This window comes from Xenopus tropicalis, chromosome 6, assembly GCF_000004195.4.
Source record: "Xenopus tropicalis strain Nigerian chromosome 6, UCB_Xtro_10.0, whole genome shotgun sequence".
NCBI lineage: Eukaryota > Metazoa > Chordata > Amphibia > Anura > Pipidae > Xenopus > Xenopus tropicalis.
This window is the reverse complement of record NC_030682.2, coordinates 118,545,151-118,563,862: the sequence shown is the minus strand read 5'-3', so window position 1 is coordinate 118,563,862 and position 18,712 is coordinate 118,545,151. Positions and strand designations below refer to the sequence as shown.

Here is an 18,712-nt window from a genome sequence, read left to right as displayed (position 1 = left end):
TGTTTTTTGCAGCCCCACAAATCCGCATGCATGGGTGCTTTTTGTCAGATTTTGCACCAAAATACCAGTCTTCTGAGACAAATGAAGCTGTTTAAAATACCACATTGCATATCTTCCCTGGGTCTTGTAAATAGTGGATTCCAATTGGTTTGTGATTCTTATAGTCACGCACTAATCATTTATTATTGCTGTGTATCTAACTTTTAAACTGATCTTGCACAAGCTGTCTCAGTGTACATATTAATGCTTAACTTCTTCAGCCTGGTCATTACCACACTAATGGGCTGATTTACTAAGACACAAATTCGAAACCAAATTAGAAAAATTCCGATTGGAAAACGAACATTTTGCGACTTTTTCGTATTTTTTGCGATTTTTTTCGGCGACTTTATGACTTTTCGGAAATTATCGCGACTTTTTCGTTACCAATACGATTTGCGCAAAAAACGTGAGTTTTTCGTAGCCATTCCGAAAGTTGCGCAAAATCTTTTGATTTTTTCGTAGCGGTAAAACTTGCGCGAAAAATCGTGCCTTTTCCGTAGCGATGTTTCGCGCAAGTTTTAACACTACGAAAAAATCGTGACTTTTCGCGCAAGTTTTAACGCTACGAAAAATCGCAAGATTTTGCGCAACTTTCGGAATGGCTACGAAAAACTCGCGTTTTTTCGCACAAATCGTATTGGTAACGAAAAGTCGTGAAAATTTTCCGAAAAAATCGCAAAATACCGATCATTACGAAAAAAACGCAATCGGACGCATTCGGTCCATTCGTGGGTTAGCAAATGTGCCCCTAAGGGTTGTATTTCACAGACAAAAATGGACTAAGTTTGGTAACCACTGCTCTAAGTTGACAAGGACCAGAAAGTCACTTTAGTTTGCTTATAGCCCAGGACTTCATGTCAAGCAATTGAACTTTTAGACTGCAGAGATTCTTTGTCATATTCATGGACTTGAATTGAATGCTAAATATTCAATTCCTAAATTAAATTTCTAAACATCAAAAAAGCTTGATGTGCGTTTTCTTCTGATATTTTAGCCCTTTATGTTATAAATACAAGCACGCACTGGCTTAACAAAGAAAATGATTACATCCGTGCATAGTTTGGGACAGTACTTTCTCAGCTGAAAACATCGCACAACAACAGTTATCCTGTAAACTGATACTAAGTCATTACGGATTAGCCTGTGCAATTTACCTTAGATGTTTAGGGGGAAGGAGAAAGCATTAGCAATTAACACATGATTTAAAAACAATGTATACAGGTATGAGACCTGTTATACAGAATGCCTGGGGTTTGTAGGATACGGTGTCTTTCTGAAATATAGACTATACTTTAGTCTACTAAAAAATATTTTAATACTAAATGACCCAATAGGATTGTTTTGCCTCTAATAAGGAGTTATTTTGGATCATGTTCAAGGTACAGTTTTATTATTACAGTAAAAAAGGAAATCATTTTTAGGAATTGTAATTATTTGATTAAAATGGGGTTTTTGGGAGATGGGCTTCCTGTAAATCTGACGTTTCTGGATAATGGGTTTCCTGATAACTGATGGTAGAGTAGTAAACAAGATGATGAAATCGAGAAAAGAAGGAACAGATTGTTTCATTTTCAAAAGCCAATTCCCTAATTATTTCTTTAAAGTATATAAAATGTAATGCTAAAGCTAATGTGTTTAACACTTTGACAAAAACCGAAAAAAAGCAATTGATTGTTTCATTTGCAGGGGGCTATCACCACACTTTTGTAAAAGCAAAAGTGTTATAATAATAGTTTGATTTCCTCTGGACCAGATAGATGTTACAAAGCATTTACATGGACAAATGTTTGCACTTGATAGACATTTGTTTTTTTTCTCAAACTCAACTAATATGGAATTGGTATGTAATATAATATAATAGCAAAATAGGCACTTTTGAAAGAATGGAAGTATATTTAGTTTGTTTATTTATTTTTTACATTTGTGTATATTTACTCATGCTCATGTATTTGATGTATAAGTAGCAACAGTGGCCTCCCCAATGCAGTGTTTGTAATAGCCCGACTATATTTTCCAGAGGCAGCACCAGATTTGTAGTAGCACTGTATAGTCAGTTCTGTTCTATCAATATCTGTGGGCTTATTTCCTAAAACTTCAAGGAAAGCAGCATGAATGTTAGATTTCCATAATTCTCAGTCCACTCTAATTCTGTGTTATTTGTGATATAAATGCATGAACAGTATGCAGAACTAGAATGATTTAACCCTGTTTTTGCAAACTAATCCAACTAAATGAGCAAAGTTGTTTATTTAGCTGCAGCCAACACACGAACCGCTTGATACTGTAAAAATGTTAATACTGAGTTTTGGTATTTTGATAGGCTCTTGTGTAATATTCAAACAGCTGAGTGCAAGTAAGTAAATGCTAGTGGCAACATCTACTGTTATCTGATGTGAAAGTATCTGATTAGCTAAACTGCTGAAAGCTGCCATCTCTAGATGCTAAGCCTTGTACCCTGTGCAGACTCTCTCTTTCACACGTTGGGAGCCGTCACTGCAGGACAGATTAATCTGAATGGAATTAATGTTCTTGTTTTGTCACATTAAGGTGCCTTGTGCCATTTATATACTGTGAGAGCACATAATCTTTGGTTTCATCTGAATGCTCAGCACATGCTTTGGCCTATCGCTCAGACTGGGCTGTATCCTATGACAGAAGCATGCAACTGCATGTCTGAAAGTCCTGTTTTGGAATCCTCGGAGATAGCTGGGAGGGTTCATTGTGCTGCTGACAGATGTGCTCTTCTAGTGACGCACATTATCATTCCTGGGGATTTGATTTCTGCTTTTTATTTTTTTCTTTTCTTTTTAGGAGATGTCAGAGTAAGAAGCCGAGCTGGGTTTGAATCAGAGAGACGAGGCTCCCACCCCTACATTGACTTTCGTATTTTGCACTGTAAGTTATTGTAAACAGCTTTCGTTGTGCGCAGTATAAACCCACTGGCACTTAAAGCTCTCATCATTAATGCCTTTTCCTCTTCTGAGCACCAAGGATCAGTTTACATTGTTTGGATTTTACCCTGTGGAACCCTTTGTATATATGACCTAATAAACTCTGTGAGTGTTGATGTTATTTGTGTGCCGAGTTATAGTGACTCCTGCCGTCCTAGTCGGAGTAGCTGATATAATACAAAACCATAGATAGCACAAATATAATACACAACCATAGATAGCACAAATGTAAAATGTCTTATGCACTATTTATACTGATATCATAAGGTATAATTGCTCTTCAGGAATTTCATTTTGTTACTGACATGAAGAGACTTGTGGATATGTAAACCTTAAAAAAAAATGAATGTAAAATTGCTCAGGGTGCTTTTCAAAGCCCTTTTGAAACTTACATTTTTTATTTTTTGTTTCAGAGCTTTTTACATTTTTTATTAACGGCTAATAAAATGAATTTAGTAACAACAGCACTGGTGCTGGTCAGTTCCTCTAACTGTAGATCAGAGATATAGGAGAGGTACATACAGATGTTACTCTGCTCAGGAGACACATAAAAAGAGTCTCCTGAGGCTTCTAATCATTTACCTGAGCAGAGCAACTCCAGAACAGTTCTGTTTTCCTTCTGAACATATACCTTTGTAATCACACAGCTACCGGAATTGACCAGCATGCGCTGTTGTTACAAAATTCATTATATTAGCAGTTAACAAAAAGTTAAATAGCTGACACAAAAAAGGTGTATAGAAAAGCACCCTTATCAATATTTTTTAAGGTCTACATATCCTTTTATGCGCAGATATTTTGGGAACATACATTATTTCTTGTAATACACAAATTGCAATTAAACATGTGACGCGTGAACTTACGGAGTGCCATTAATAATGCTGACGTCGTTAAGCACTGTTCAGGATATATTTTGCAGGTAGCTTAAAGTACACATGTAATATATATAGAGGATAATGTACCCCCAACTTTTGTTAGTCTATTAGAAGTCACTGGGGAGTTTTGTGGCCGTATCTGATAAGAGGTAGCTCATGAACAGTAGAAATAACAGTGTTAGTTTTATTTACAATCTGCAGTAGGGCCCAAGGTTCTGTTCTGTGTTTCATCGCTGATACACAGAAGGGTACATGGATATGCATCTAAGTTAGTTATATGGGGTTGACTAGCAATCTAGTGTCTATTGCTTCCCAAGTGGGCAAATATTGACTGGGAAAGATTTGAGAAATTCAGAGGTACATCTAACTTGATGGGGATTGATGTAGAGGCTGCTGGTGAAAATGGGCTTGGACAATAGAAGATGGCAGTAAGGGAGAAAAGGCAGAGTAAAGACAGCAGTAGGGGAAGGCAGGAACTGGAGGGACAAGCAGTAGACAAGTCATAAGTAGGACTACAGGTCAGGAATTTAGGTCTTGTTCTCAAGGCAACTGACTGAAGCTGTGTATCTGTCCCTTTAAGTTATAAACTGTTTCTAACTACATAATTTACTGTATGGTGCAATGGGAAATGCCCATACTTTAGATTATAAGGATATTAGAAGTCAACAAAAGAGTTCCATAAGCCATACAACCATGGGGCCTTGTGCCTTTATGTAATTGTTGCACTCCTCTGTAACTTCCAATAGCTTCTAATATCCTTACATTTTACAACGGGGGTACATAATTCCCTGTATAATATAGGTTTTCTATATGACTCAGGGATGCCCAACCTGTGGACCTCCAGCTGTTGTTGAACTTCAGTTTCCGGCATACTGCCACTGTCTAGGGATTCTGGTAGTGCTAGATGAACAGTAGCTGCTCTTTGGGCATCCCTAGTCTTACCAGTGGAGAAAAAGGTAAGCATATTTGAGAATACTTCTGTTTACATTCTCAGCCTGGCACAGGTGTCGCACCAAGGAATCCAAATGTAGCTACTGTTTTGATTAATTTATGTCATATTTTTTAATGTGTAACAGTGCAACAGTGACTATTTATAGAAAGAATGGTACAGCTTGTACCACTAAAATGCAAACTTCTCTTATGTGGTGTAGCCCTCCTGGGGTTGCATGCTCTGTGACCTCTTGGGGTAAATGTATGGGGCTTTCATTCATTCTATACTATATGAACTGTTGAACAGTATTTAAAACCTGCACGGTTTTCAGTTGAAACACAGATGGCCACCATGCCAGGTATCATTGCTTTCTATACAGTTGGGAAGTGATGGGAACCAATTCCACGCACTTGAAATTGCTAGTGTGCTGTGACGGCATGAAAGGGTAGTGGCTAGGGTACCACAACATACGTTAATCTGGATCAAAAGGGTTGCACATACAGATGAGGCAGCCTCAGCACATGCTAACCATGTAACATCCACCACTTGCTAGCAGATCATTGCATCCGTCTGTTCCTGTTCATGCCTCTGTTTTATGGTCCAGCACTGGTCATACTGCTGTAACTGTTGCACCAGTCACCACTCTATATCTACAAGAGTAACTATGCCCAATTTAAACCGGTCCTTCACTTTGGACCCCTTGTCTAGTGTTAGAGGGGTGGCAGTCTCACTGTATGGTAACCTCTCTGATGGCTTTAGAAAAACTGACTTGCAGCACTCTTTCACTGACCCCCTTTTATCACTAACATGCATGGCATGCTTCCCACTTTGTTTATTATTCTAAATGGGTGTCTCACAATGGTGACCGCATGTCCAATATCCATCCAAGAGTATCTGTATACACTCACAACTGTCGGGCATATTTTATTACTGTGACTTTTGCCTTGGTAAAAAAAAAAAAGTGTCCTGTGTGCTATTGCACTTAAAATGTCAGAACTGCTTAAGTTTATCAAAGACTGCCAGATAACACATCTACTTTTTTTCTTCAGAGTTTTAGTTTCCTTATTTGAAATCAGCCCACAGACATATTCCTTTTAACAGTTTGGTGACATGGGTAATTACCTAGAACTCTGGTGATGGATAATCTAGATAGTTTGTCTGAGACATAACACATTAAAGGGGAGATGAACCTTATTAAAAATATTTTTTCCCACCTTAATAAACAATAAAATTGGTGCATAGCTTGGGTGATGTACCTAAGTGTTAGCACTGAACATATAAGTCGAAGCTGCCTTGCTGCTTATATTACCAACATTTTTGACATAAAGAGTACAGGCTACTGTCTCCATATCATATCTTCAGTTAAAAATTCATACAAATGTAGTACTTTTAACTTTCTTTATACCGATGTATGCTCTAAAACCCCACCAGAATACATTCCATGCCTAGGAATGATAACTCTGTATTACGTATTGCTTAAGGCAGATATACACTATCTAGTAGAATTAAAGGAACAGTAACACCAAAAAATGAAAGTGTATAAAAGTAACTAAAATGTAATGTGCTGCTGCCCTGCACTGGTAAAAGTTGTGTGTTTACTTCAGAAAGTCTACTATAATTTATATAAATAAGCTATGTATCCATGGAGGCAGCCATTCAAAGGAGAAAAGGCACAGGCACTTAGCAGATAACAGATAAAACACTATTGTGTTCTACAGAACTTATCTGTTATCTGCATTGTAACCTGTGCCTTTTCTCCTTTTTTCCCGCTTGTATGGCTGCCCCCGTGGCTACACAGCAGCTTATTATATAAATTATAGTAGTGTTACTGTATCAAACACACCAGTTTTACCAGTGCAGGGCAATAGTGCATTATATTTTTATTACTTTAAAGCTCTTTCATTTTTTGGAGTTACTGTTCCTTTAAGTCTAAAGCTACTGGACTTTGAGTTTTCTTGAAAATGTTTCACCACTCATGCAACTGACTGGTAGGGAATTCCCTGGCATTTGAATTCTAAAAGTGATACTGACACACACAAATACATTTCAAAATTTAGATTTACAGTTTTTCGCTTATAGGGCTGCTTATGTAAGCAATCGTTATTCATCCTGACTGTCCCTTCTCAGCCTGTCAGTTATAGCTTCTAGCTTCTAATGCTAACGGACTCCTGCTGCACAAATATGGCAGATAGGTAATGTAAAAGCACCAGGTAAATACTTTTTATAGGATGCGAAGACAATGTTATATTTAAAAACAGTTTAATCTTAGGTGTCAGTACATCCATAGTCATAGCCATCCAATTACAATGGTTTCATTGAATTTATTCAGTTAGGTGTTGGCTGAAAACCGCTGGGGTAAAGATAAGAGAACTTTATCCTCACCACGGCAGTGTTTAGCCAACACCTAACTGAATAAATTGAATGGAACCATTGTGATTGGATGTAAGTGTCTGTACTACACGGATTTAAATGCCAGGCAATTCCCTAAGGGCTCTGGCACACAGGGAGATTAGTGGCCCGCGACAAATCTCCCTGTTCGCGGGCGACTAATCTCCCCGAATTGCCATCCCACCGGTGACAATGTAAGTCGCCGGTGGGATGGCACACACTGCGCAGGCGATTTCGGCAAATCGCCGAAGTTGCCTCGTGAGGTATTTTCGACGATTTGCCGAAATTGCGCCATCCCTAACTCAGTTGAACTGAAAAAGCTGCTCCAGTGAGTCAAAAAAACTCAATTCTACTAGATACTGTATATCATCCCCTGGATAAATGAGAATCTTCATAAACATATGCTTAAGGGTTCTGGCACACGGGGAGATTTGTCGCGGGCGACTAATCTCCCCGTGTGCCAGAGTCCTTAGTCTGATTTTCTATTGAGAACTCACAAATGTATATTTTAGAAATCCTAAACATTTCTTTGTTTATATTTTCAGCACATTCAGAAATCGAAATCTCCTTGTCTGCTAGAAACATCAGGAGGTTGCTGAGTTTCCAACGGTACCTGAAATCCTCTCGTTTCTTCCGTGGCGTCACTGCTCAGAATTCCTTGTACATTTTAGATGATGATTATAATGGACAAGCCAAGGTTTGTATATTTTCTGCTCTTAAAGGAGAAAGAAAGGTAAAGCCTAAGTAAGCTTTATCAGAAAGGTCTTAGGAATGTGGATCTGAGCCAATCAGCAGGAAGCTGACTCATAGTTTAACTAGCTGAGCATGTTCACTTGGTCTGGGTGCAGGAGTGAGGCATTATGGGAACTTTCTTTACACAGCTCTGCGTTTTTTCTTCCTGTTTGGCTTCCGATCATCTGAACAGGTGAAGTATGGGGAGACTTAAGGGCACTATTGAGAGAACTGAAGGTATGCCTGCAGCGTGAGATTAACTCTTTATTAGCCTTTCCTTCTCCTTTAACCCAAACATAATACTTCAACATGTTATCAAAGAGGATGCCCAGAGGTCAGGTGTTCTAGATTTTATAGCTTTTAGCCCACCCGAGGCTCTCAGTACTCAAGTTTACCCCCCTTTTAAGTCTTGGCGTACATGGAATCCAGGATTTGACTGCAGGATATAGTAGAACCTTAGCACTTTTGCAAGTGTTCAGCCGAACCAAATCTAAACCCTTAAAATGATGCGACTCTGGATAACCACAGTTACAGTTAATGCAATCTGTTGTGAAGTATTTATTATTTTAAAAATTACTTTAATTAACTAATCACCCCCACCCCTACAAAATACATTGCACGCAAGGGCGGACAGCCCAGCTGTGGGTAACACACACAGACTGGGCGCTACATGAACGTGCCTGATAGAGCTGTAACCCAAGAATGTTTATTTAAAGTTATAAAAGAGGCTGCAGACCTTGTGAGCTCAGCAAATGTCAAATTGACTCTTGCTCCACCTGATGTTTGTCATTATTGTGCCACAAAATGCCATGTGTGCTCTAACATCATTTGACATTCAGTCTGTCATTGCAAGTCTGATTATAGACGCTTGTGCTTCTCAAATGCACATTAATCAGCATTCTGTCCAAAATTTGCTCCCAGCATTGGCATCCAGCCTCATTCGGCATGTCAGCAAGAGGCTGAATTTGAATGACTGGAGCAGTGAGTATAGTTCAATATGTCTGGTGGGAAAATATGCCCCCTGGCCTGCTAAAAAGCAGCTAAGCTGGTCACACCTTGGCATTTTCGAGGGAATTTGCCAAAAGCACATCTCAATAAGTTACATTATGCTTTTTTTCATGCAAAGCCAAAATGTAATGGATTGCTATCTTTTCTGTAAATAATCATTGTGTAGGCCACTCAATGGGAAAACTGCTAAGTGCTATCGTAATGTGATTCACTATTACTTAATATTATTGATTGCAGATGATTATCTTTACCAAAAGGCGCTATCTATTTTTGCTTTGTAGATTATTTCAATATTAATATTTCCTATAATTGGCGGGTGCTGACATTCAGGGGTGTCTTCACTGTCAGACCTCTGTCAAGTGTTATCAGTCTTCCTCAACCTAACAATCTCCCTAGCCTTAACCCTAAAAGTAAAACTATAGGGTTAGAATAAAGCTGGCCATGCTCACACCGATATTATAGTGCAAAACCTCATTTTGCACAATATTCGATGCGTGTGTGGCCGATTGACAAGACGACCAATATCGTAAAGGCTGCAGATATTGGCCGTCTCTTTGATCAGGCAGGTTAATGCAGATTTTGATGGGCCCAAGCAAAATCTTTTAAGTGCTGAATTGGCAGGTGGAGGTAGAATCCATATTGTTTCTACCTCTATATCCGACGATTCAGTCCTGAATGTCAACGGGGGAAACCAACGATCTTTAAAGATCGTAATTGCTATGTGTATGGCCACCTTAAGGGTTACGGTGATTAGTCCTGCTGGACTGACACCAGATGTAGCAAGAAGGATGGAGGTACACTGACCACGGGGATAGGAGTGTACTCCTCTGACTTCTGATTCAGTTTACAGCAAATGAACAGAATGCCTGCATAACCAGACTTTGTTGAAGGGCCTTTAGGGCCCAAATGTCTTGAAGCACAAGTCACACACAAAACATGATTCCCACAGAACATTAATGGAACTACACTTTGTAGGTATTATGTGTAAATTGAGCAGTGTCCTATAAGGGTGATGGCAAGGGGAAACTACGTATATCCATTTCAGGCCGATTAGATGCCAGCAGTAGCTGAAACCAACCATGGGCAAAAGATCGTTCCAACCCTCCACTGACATTCAGGGCTGAATCGTCAGATTTGGAGGCAGAAACAATAGGATTTCTACCTCCTTCTGTTGATTCAGCCCTGAAGGTAGATTTTGCTCAGGCGCCTTCAATTGCGCCTGATCAAAATCTTTTATACCGCCTGATCGGCGAGTCGACCGATATCAGCAGCCTTCTGCGATATCGGTCGCCTCGCCAACTTGCCCAACACGCACCAAATATCGTACAATATTATCAGTGCGTGTATAGCCAGCTTAAAGTAAAAGTAACACCAAAAACACCAGTTCAGCTTCTCCCTCCTGACTTGTTCCACGCCATCTTCATATTTGCCAAAATCCCACAGAATTTATTTTTTGTATTTTGTTTGTGTGTGCGTGCCTTTAAATGTCATGGTTTAACATTTGTTTATTATTTTTTTCTTTTCAGTGTATGTTGGAAAAAGTTGGCAGTTGGAGTTTTGATATATTTCTTTTTGATAGGTTAACAAATGGTAAGTTTTTATCTGTTTTATAAACTATATAGCTTTAACATTTTGCTCCAAAAGAAACCGGTTTCTGCTTGAATAAATAAGGGCCACTTCAGGGCTTCCTGTGGCATTCTGCAGAGCTAAGCAAATTCATTTTTGAATCTCCCAAATAAATTAAAGTCATTACGTTTGCCCATGGCCAATGACCAATAAGATATTTGCTTTTAAACTGGTGACCAGTAAATGATTCCTGCTGATTGGTTGCTATGCAGTACTACTCCTGGGCAAACTTGGTGTCTTTTATTACATAAGCCCTATAGTGTCTTAGCGCGTCTCAGAAGTTAAATAATTTCTAACTTTTCTGTTCCTTTTTTCCTAGGAAATAGCCTTGTTACCTTAACGTTTCATCTCTTGAGCCACCATGGTCTGATCGATCACTTCCAGTTGGACATGGTGAAATTAAGAAGATTTTTAGGTAAACTATGAAATGTAGTGCCACCAAGAAAGGATTCATGTAGCCCCATCATCTCCCAATTGCATCTCTTCATGACCTAATGTGGCCCTCGGCTGATGGGATTTTCTGGCCTGCCCAATTAATATATATAAATAAGTCTTGATCATATGTTTGTAGAAAGCTGTTGTTTTAGCCCCATGCGTGGGCCAGTAGGATGCTGCATCTTCCCATTATCCAGAGTCTTAGACTTCAAGCCATCTCTTCTAAATAACACACACGTGTAAATGGCTTGCCCAGTCCTCTCACTTTCATGGTGCTATGGTTATAAGCAGGTACTTTTACACTGATAGCAGCTTATTTTAAATCAGCCATATATGATGTATGTTATCCAGGGAATAATTTTGTGAATTATAATAATAGATGTGACCAAGGACTAGAACCATATAAAGGCATGAGGCTGCACATCAAGTGTCTTTGTACATATGGAACTCTGAGGTGACTTCTAATATCCTCATAATTAATAACTGGGGGTACATTTGTATAATACACAAGTTTCCGTAAATTATGTGACAAAAACGATATCACCAAGCACTGAATATAACTGTTGACATCACTAAGCACATTTACAGTATAAATTACTAGATATTCTTGGCTCTACAAACCGCAGTATTGTCCTAAATATCCAGGTAACACATTGTGCCGCCATTTTGAAAACCTAGCAGCACTTCATTCCATAGTGATGTTGAAGGTGAAGTTAAATGAATCCCCTTTCCTCATGTCAAACATTAACAATGCTTTTATTGATGGAATATCCCTCCCCTTTATTTATTTATTTTTTTCTTATTCAGTTATGGTTCAGGAGGATTACCACAGTCAGAATCCATATCACAATGCAGTCCATGCTGCTGATGTGACTCAGGCCATGTACTGTTTTTTAAAAGAACCTAAGGTAAGGCACGTATTTACTCTAATCATATACATATGACTTTTCTATTTAAATAATGCAACAGATATTTTAAAGGGCAAACTAGTGCTCTTATTTCATTTTCATGAACTTGTAATTTATCTATAGGCAAAAAGACAAAGGATTAGTACTTATTATTAATATTTGCAGTTTAATATTGTAGTATGAGAGCAGTCTGTTGTAGGTAAAGAATATTCATTCTCTGCTCATATGCCCATCTTGTGGTAGAAATGAATTGCACATTTGTATTTATTTTTATAGTACTGTTGTCCTGCTGATCTGACTGACTATTTTGAGACTCAAATAAAATGTAACCATAATTGACTGTCCTTAGCCTGCCTTCAGCCTGCATCCCCCAAATCCCATAATTCCCTGCACACGTCAACAGGGAAAAGAACATAGTGTAATGCATTATGGGCTATGTAGTTCCTGCATGCTGTCTGTAAGCCACAGAAAAGTTGTAATATCAATGTTTTAGTCCCTCCTCCCCTGCCAGGATTTCAAATGATGTTTGGAAAGCTGGAGTTCCCCTTTAATGTCATGTTGTGCTTACTGTGCCTTTCTCTTCTTGCAGCTTGCCAAGTCTTTTACTCCATGGGATATCCTGCTGGGTTTGATTGCAGCTGCAACACACGATTTGGATCATCCCGGTGTAAACCAGTCTTTTCTAATAAAAACAAACCACTACTTAGCAACTTTATACAAGGTAATGGGGCAATGGGGCACCACAGGTAAAGTCAGAAATTCAGCCAGTATCGTGTCAACTTAAAATGTTAAAAGCACACTGATCTGGTTATGTTGTCTGCATACTGAATCTGTATATTTCTTATGTGAGGTGAAAGGACATTTTATTGTGTATGCCTAATAACACTGCACGCTCTTGTCACATTCTTGTGCAAAATGGCTTATCTGGTTTTTATGGCTATCTTGTTTTTTTTTTTTTTATTCCCCATTAACTTCAAAATAGGCCCCCTTGTTTTATATATTAAGAAAACCTGTGAAAAACACTGTGTAGTCATATTCTGGCATGTACAATATTACTGCATGTCTCTTGCTAAGAGACCTGCCAGCAATGTTTCCTTGTTTGCTGCTTAGACTGCATTGCTCTACCCATTGTTGAGTCTCTCAGTGGAACTTGCAATTTGCCACTAATTACTCTGCTTTCTTTTCAGAATACCTCAGTATTAGAGAACCACCACTGGAGATCAGCAGTGGGACTGTTGCGTGAATCGGGTTTGTTTGCACACATGACATTGGAGGAGAGGTAAGAGACCATGGAAGGTGACAACATACACACTCCATTCCTAGCAAACCATATCGCTAGTACTTTTGTATGGTCTATTAAATGAGCTCTGGGGCTCTCATACTGATGTAGGTCACAATCACGAACATCTAGCAAACAATAATTAGTTATCATTCTTTGTCTAATTGCAGTCAACTGGTTGCTGATTTGCTGTACAGGTATGGGATCTCTTATGTGGACACCTGTTATCTAGCAAGCTCTGAAATATGGGAAGGCCATCTCTCATAGACTCCATTTTAAACAAATAATTACATTTTTTAAATTTGATTTCCTTTTTCCCTATAATAATTAAACAGTGCCTTTTGCTTGATCCCAACTATGTAATAATTAATCCTTATTCAAGGAAAAACAATTCTATTGGGTTTCTATACTGTTAAAAATGTTTTTTCCATTGAAGTATGGAGATTCTGTATAATAGGTCCTATACCTGTACTATGCAGTTTAGCACCTATGTCAGTAAATGTGCCCAGGATCTCCGTAACGTATCTCCCATTAAAAAACTGAATGAAAACAATTTAAGATTCTGGTCCACAGGCAGGATTATAGCCCTAAATCCTCCTCGTTATTCTCAGGAGTGGTTGATCTTCATTACAGTAAGCAGTCTCCCAGTGTTGCTTTTTCTTGGCCAATCTGTGTTGGCCCCTTGGAGACATACCAGTAGTTAAAGGGAATTAAGTGGTAGCTCTTTGTAGGTGGTTGCAGACCAGAATCTGTGGAGTTGGTGCTGTCACCTGACTCAATATAACATGATGGGAGTGACCGCACAAATGATATTGACTTTCATTTGTTTCTCTCCTAGACAACATATGGAAGGCCAGTTGGGCTCTATCATTCTTGCTACAGATATCAGTCGGCAAAATGAATACCTGTCCCAGTTTAGAACTCACCTGGATAGAGGAGACTTATGCCTAGACAACGCCAGTGATAGACTCTTTATCCTGCAGGTACATCTGCCTCTAAACACTACTGCTGTTTATATTAATCACACATACAACACAATACCACCCCCTGTACGTGTGCACCTATATATCACATGCATGCACATACTGTATACTCTCAGCATGTCAGTGCTGCGAGTACAATTGTCACCTGTAATACCTTAGACTGGCCAACACATAACACTATTTAAGTGACCGTAATGCTCTCTGCTGAGAGTAATGGTGACTAGAAGGCCTTCATAAGTGGTCATGGCTACAACAAATGCATAGAAACCTGGTATTTCAATTATATTATCCTTTCCTTCACCTCCTGATCTAAAGATGGCTCTGAAGTGTGCCGATATATGTAATCCGTGCCGTACCTGGGAGCTGAGTAAGCAGTGGAGTGAAAAAGTCACAGAAGAGTTCTTTTATCAAGGTAAGTGGCCGAAACTAGATGTTTGAAAGAATAGTGCGCATTTTATTTGAAATTTTTCTACAGTTTGGATAGCTGAAACAAATGTAACTTACATTGTCATTAGGGAATAGTGGTTGCTGTGTTGGATTTGATTAAGTAGAAAAGGGCATGTCTAGTTGCAAACAAAAATTTAGAACAAAATCATTTATTTGTATAATGCTGGCACGTTACACATCTCTGCTATCCACTGTCTGTACTATAATATTGCTGCAGAGATGGATCACAGTAGGATTAGAGGGCCATAAACACAAAGGCTTACAGTCTCAAGTTAAAAGGGGGCTATTAAAACATGATTGTTGGAGTGATATATTTCTGCTGTTCTCTGTGGTGTGTTGCTTATATAGTTTATACAGGCAACCTATGGCAGGTGGATTTTCAGGAATGTTTGTAGGGAAGGAATTACAGAGATAGAAGTGTAAGTGCTTATGTGATGAGGGAAAGAGTGACAATGATCAGAAACAAAACTTGGGGAGTGTGACAGAGGGGGATTGTTTGATGGGATGTAGTGAAGGCTGCAACATTGAGGGAAGAGGGACAATAAATTGGGAAACAGGATATAAATCACAGGGAGGGTCCTGTTTGCAATAGAGCTTGGCCTGGAGGGGCTAGGGAATGTGTGTTTGTGTTGTGCTCTATTACAAAACTAACCTACTGTACAGGAGATCTGTAATTATACACTATCCATCAATCAGTGGTAATAGCGATACCCAGCGCTACGCTTTGTGCAACTCGCCAGGTGCCATAGCACTTGCCATACTGCGCAAAACAGTGCCTGCTTAAATCTGCTCTTGGTCTGTAATGAAGCTTTAATATATGTTTCTAGAAGAGACATTTAAAGGTGACATGTAACTGTCGCTATGGGATCGAACGTCATTTTCTATATATTTTATATTGCTGAAAAATGTCTTGTGCAAATCGTGGCAGCATATCTGTCCATACTGATATACTAGTCATTTGGTAACATATATTTCTTCTTTAGGAGATGTTGAAAGAAAATATAAACTGGATGTCAGTCCACTGTGCGATCGGCAAACATCGAATATAGCCAATATCCAGATTGGTAAGGACTATATACTCTTCTGACCAATGATTGTGGTGACTGCAACATGTCTACTGTTCAGATGATTAGTCTGGGATATGGGAAGGCTAAATACCACTTCCCTTTAGGTCAAGTCCTCTGTGTACCCTTCCCATGCATATTTATTCAGCACTTCTTGCACTGTAAGAGAGAATGTGTCCATTAAATTATTAGGAAATATCCCTAGTCATTTTGAAGGTCTGTGACCAATATAAATGCAGCTGGCCTGCAGCCTCGTGCCTTTATATGGACACACAACTCCTTCCATTTAGCTGCTGCTTAGTATTTGTTGCAAGGTTCATGCTCAGGCTAAACTGAAACTGAAAGAGCAAGGCTGCCAGCCAAATTCCTTATAAAGGTCACTGGACTCCAAGGTGACTTGCGCTATGCTTATTTTTTGTAGTACAGGATTCATTAAGTATTAGTACAGTGGCACTAGTAGAGTGTTATGTCACTTGAGCGGCCATTATCTCCTGACCTGCAGGTGTGGGTGCAAAGTAATTGCCATTGCCATAGGGGGGTGATGCTGAGTGCCTTGTCACCTGCTGGTAGCACAATACACACAGAATTGTGCCATCTACATAAAGTTATCTGGTGTAGCCCCTATATGTAATAAAAGGCACTAAGTTTGCCCATGAACAGAAACCCATAGCAACCAATAAGATGTTTGCTTTTAAATGGGTGATAGTATTATTTTGTGATTTTTTTTTTTTTTAATTTTTCCCCCTTAAATGCCACCTGTTATAGAATTTACATCTTTTGACAATGCAGCAGATGTTTCTCTGATGTGGGGGGGTGTGATATCACTCCAACTTGCAGCTCAGCAGTAAAGTGAGACTGACATTTATCAGAGCACAGGTCACGTGGCTGTGGCACCCTGGGAAATGAAGAATATGGCTAGCCCCATGTGAAATTAAACATAAAAAATCGGTGTTTTTGAAAAACAGATTTTAATGCAGGATTCTGCTGGAGAAACTCTATTAACTGATGTGTTTTTAACAAAAACATGTTTTCCATGTCAGTGTTCCTTTAACTTAGCAGCACTATTTCTTCCCTTACTGTTACAGCATAAAGTAGTTCACTACTGACACCTTGTGGTTGTTTTGGGGTAATATTGGGTTTTCTAATCACATTTTGTGGTTAGCCTAGATTTTGTCTTGGTGTCTCTCCGTTGCTGATAAAAAGGATAAATGAGTATTTAATAAATGCTTGCCTCCTCCTTTTCCAAGGTTTCATCACATACCTGGTGGAGCCATTGTTCGTGGAGTGGGCCCGGTTCAGTAACACCAGGCTATCCCAGACCATGCTGGGCCACGTAGGACTAAATAAAGCCAGCTGGAAAGGAATGCTGCAGGAGCGCTCGAGCAGCGAAGAGGCTGACTGATACCTTTTTACCTCAGGAAAGACTGCACCATGAACCTGGAATCAGCTTGGCTGGTTTCTCCTAATGACTGCAAAGGGGGTCTTGGTGAGAGAGAAATATCTCCTGGTTGCCAAGGTTTTTACATAGAAACGATGCCAGCATTATTTATTCCCCAGGTTTCCTTTAACATTCTGATTTTTCTTTTTTCTTTTTTAACCAAGACCTGAATCCAGAGCAATATGCACATACCTCAGTTGGCTTTTTCTATGAAAGCTTGATTATGCAAAGCACAGCTGCGACTGACCGAGAACTGCAGGAAGCTCCTCCTCCTTCTCTATGTGCCACAGGTTCCCCTCCTTATTTTGTTTGGCATTTTTTCCCGTTTTTTTTTTTTTTTTTGGAATGTTAAAGGGAAAAAAAACCTAGACTTGCCGAATGACGGAACGGCATGGCTCGGCCACAGTTTCCCGACTGGTGTTGTACCTTCCACTTTGTGCTGAAGTTCATTCTTTCTGGAACTGTGAAGTGCCCGCTGCTTTGCTGCCTTGGCAAGAGATGCTGTTTACAATTACACTGAAATTTATTCATGGAAACTTGCCTTGACGCATGGCTGTGACGGAACCACTAACTGGAGTTTTGTTTTTTTTGTTCATTTTATATAGTTATTTAAGAGAACAAATGTTGACTGTAAATCTTCCTCCCCTTTGCCCCAACAGTTTTACCCCCCTCCCATTTGCAATATTTCCGCTCGTACGCAACCAGGCTTTGGTCCAGACGCGGGAGGGAAATGCAACCCTGTTATTTTCACGTTAATTCTAAGGGCAGCGCTTTACGCAGCTGAAGTGAATGCATTGCATGCTGTTTCTTTTTCACTACTGAACACTTGAACTGCACGGAAATAGGTGGCGTTAACTCTTTGAGAGCCAGCAGGGCGACACCTTGCCCCTCCCCCGTCTCTGGCACTTAAAGGGTAAACATAATCACCACAATCAGCTCAGGGTATTTGCCAATTGGGAATAAAGTGGGAAGTGTCATTCAGACAAGGGTACCAATGCCTCGTTTGCTGCAGGGGCCGGCGGGTGAGTGTGTGTGCGTGCATGTGCGTCGTGGGTGTGTGCATTGATCATCAGTTCAGCAGCCCCATCCCGTGGATGGGCGACTTGTAACAAATTGCTACAAATGCCTTAATCTATGCACAAAGCTAAGTGACCAAATTCTCCCCCCCCCCCCAATTTTGACAGTGTCTTTATTTTGTTTTTCTTCTTTAGACCCCCCCACCCTCCTCCTTTTTAGTCATTCTTTAGTGGAATAGTAGATTGGTGGGATTTTGTTGTGTAGGAATTGTTTTAGGACCACTCGTGGGACTAATTTTAAACTTAAAACATTCCATTCGTTTGTAATTTTTGTTTTAAGTCTGGTGAGCACAACTGTTCTCTCGATCAGAAACTGGTGCTTTTTTTTTTAGTTTGTTTGTATTTTCCTCGGTATTGCTGTTTAACGACTGTTTATTATCTGTTTACAGTTTGTTGCAACAGACCTTTTCTTGGGAGACGGCTTCAGCGTAAAGCCATTTGTACAAGGCTTTGCCATACTCATTTTTTAATATGTGCCTGTTGCTGTTCAACTTTGATGAATAAAAAACAGAAAGTCATTTTTACAGTA

General features: G+C 39.5%; 1 protein-coding gene across 7 annotated transcripts in view; it reads left to right on the top strand.

Moving 5' to 3' along the window:
* pde7a (phosphodiesterase 7A) overlaps positions 1-18,712 on the top strand; it is a 59,846-nt gene extending 41,134 nt beyond the window's left edge. For 3 of the 7 annotated variants that reach the window (XM_031904404.1, XM_031904402.1, XM_031904405.1), the window contains 12 exons: positions 2,363-2,395; positions 2,854-2,937; positions 7,733-7,884; positions 10,454-10,517; positions 10,873-10,968; positions 11,796-11,896; positions 12,486-12,617; positions 13,084-13,175; positions 14,014-14,158; positions 14,474-14,570; positions 15,589-15,669; positions 16,917-18,712. In XM_031904404.1, coding sequence (XP_031760264.1) covers positions 2,363-2,395; positions 2,854-2,937; positions 7,733-7,884; positions 10,454-10,517; positions 10,873-10,968; positions 11,796-11,896; positions 12,486-12,617; positions 13,084-13,175; positions 14,014-14,158; positions 14,474-14,570; positions 15,589-15,669; positions 16,917-17,071 — 1,232 coding nt within the window. In that variant the 3' untranslated portion in view covers positions 17,072-18,712. Of the gene's footprint in view, positions 1-2,362; positions 2,396-2,853; positions 2,938-4,689; positions 4,825-7,732; positions 7,885-10,453; positions 10,518-10,872; positions 10,969-11,795; positions 11,897-12,485; positions 12,618-13,083; positions 13,176-14,013; positions 14,159-14,473; positions 14,571-15,588; positions 15,670-16,916 lie in introns of those variants that run through there. The other 4 variants (XM_002940558.5, XM_012965274.3, XM_018095128.2 and 1 more) reach the window with 2 other exon arrangements.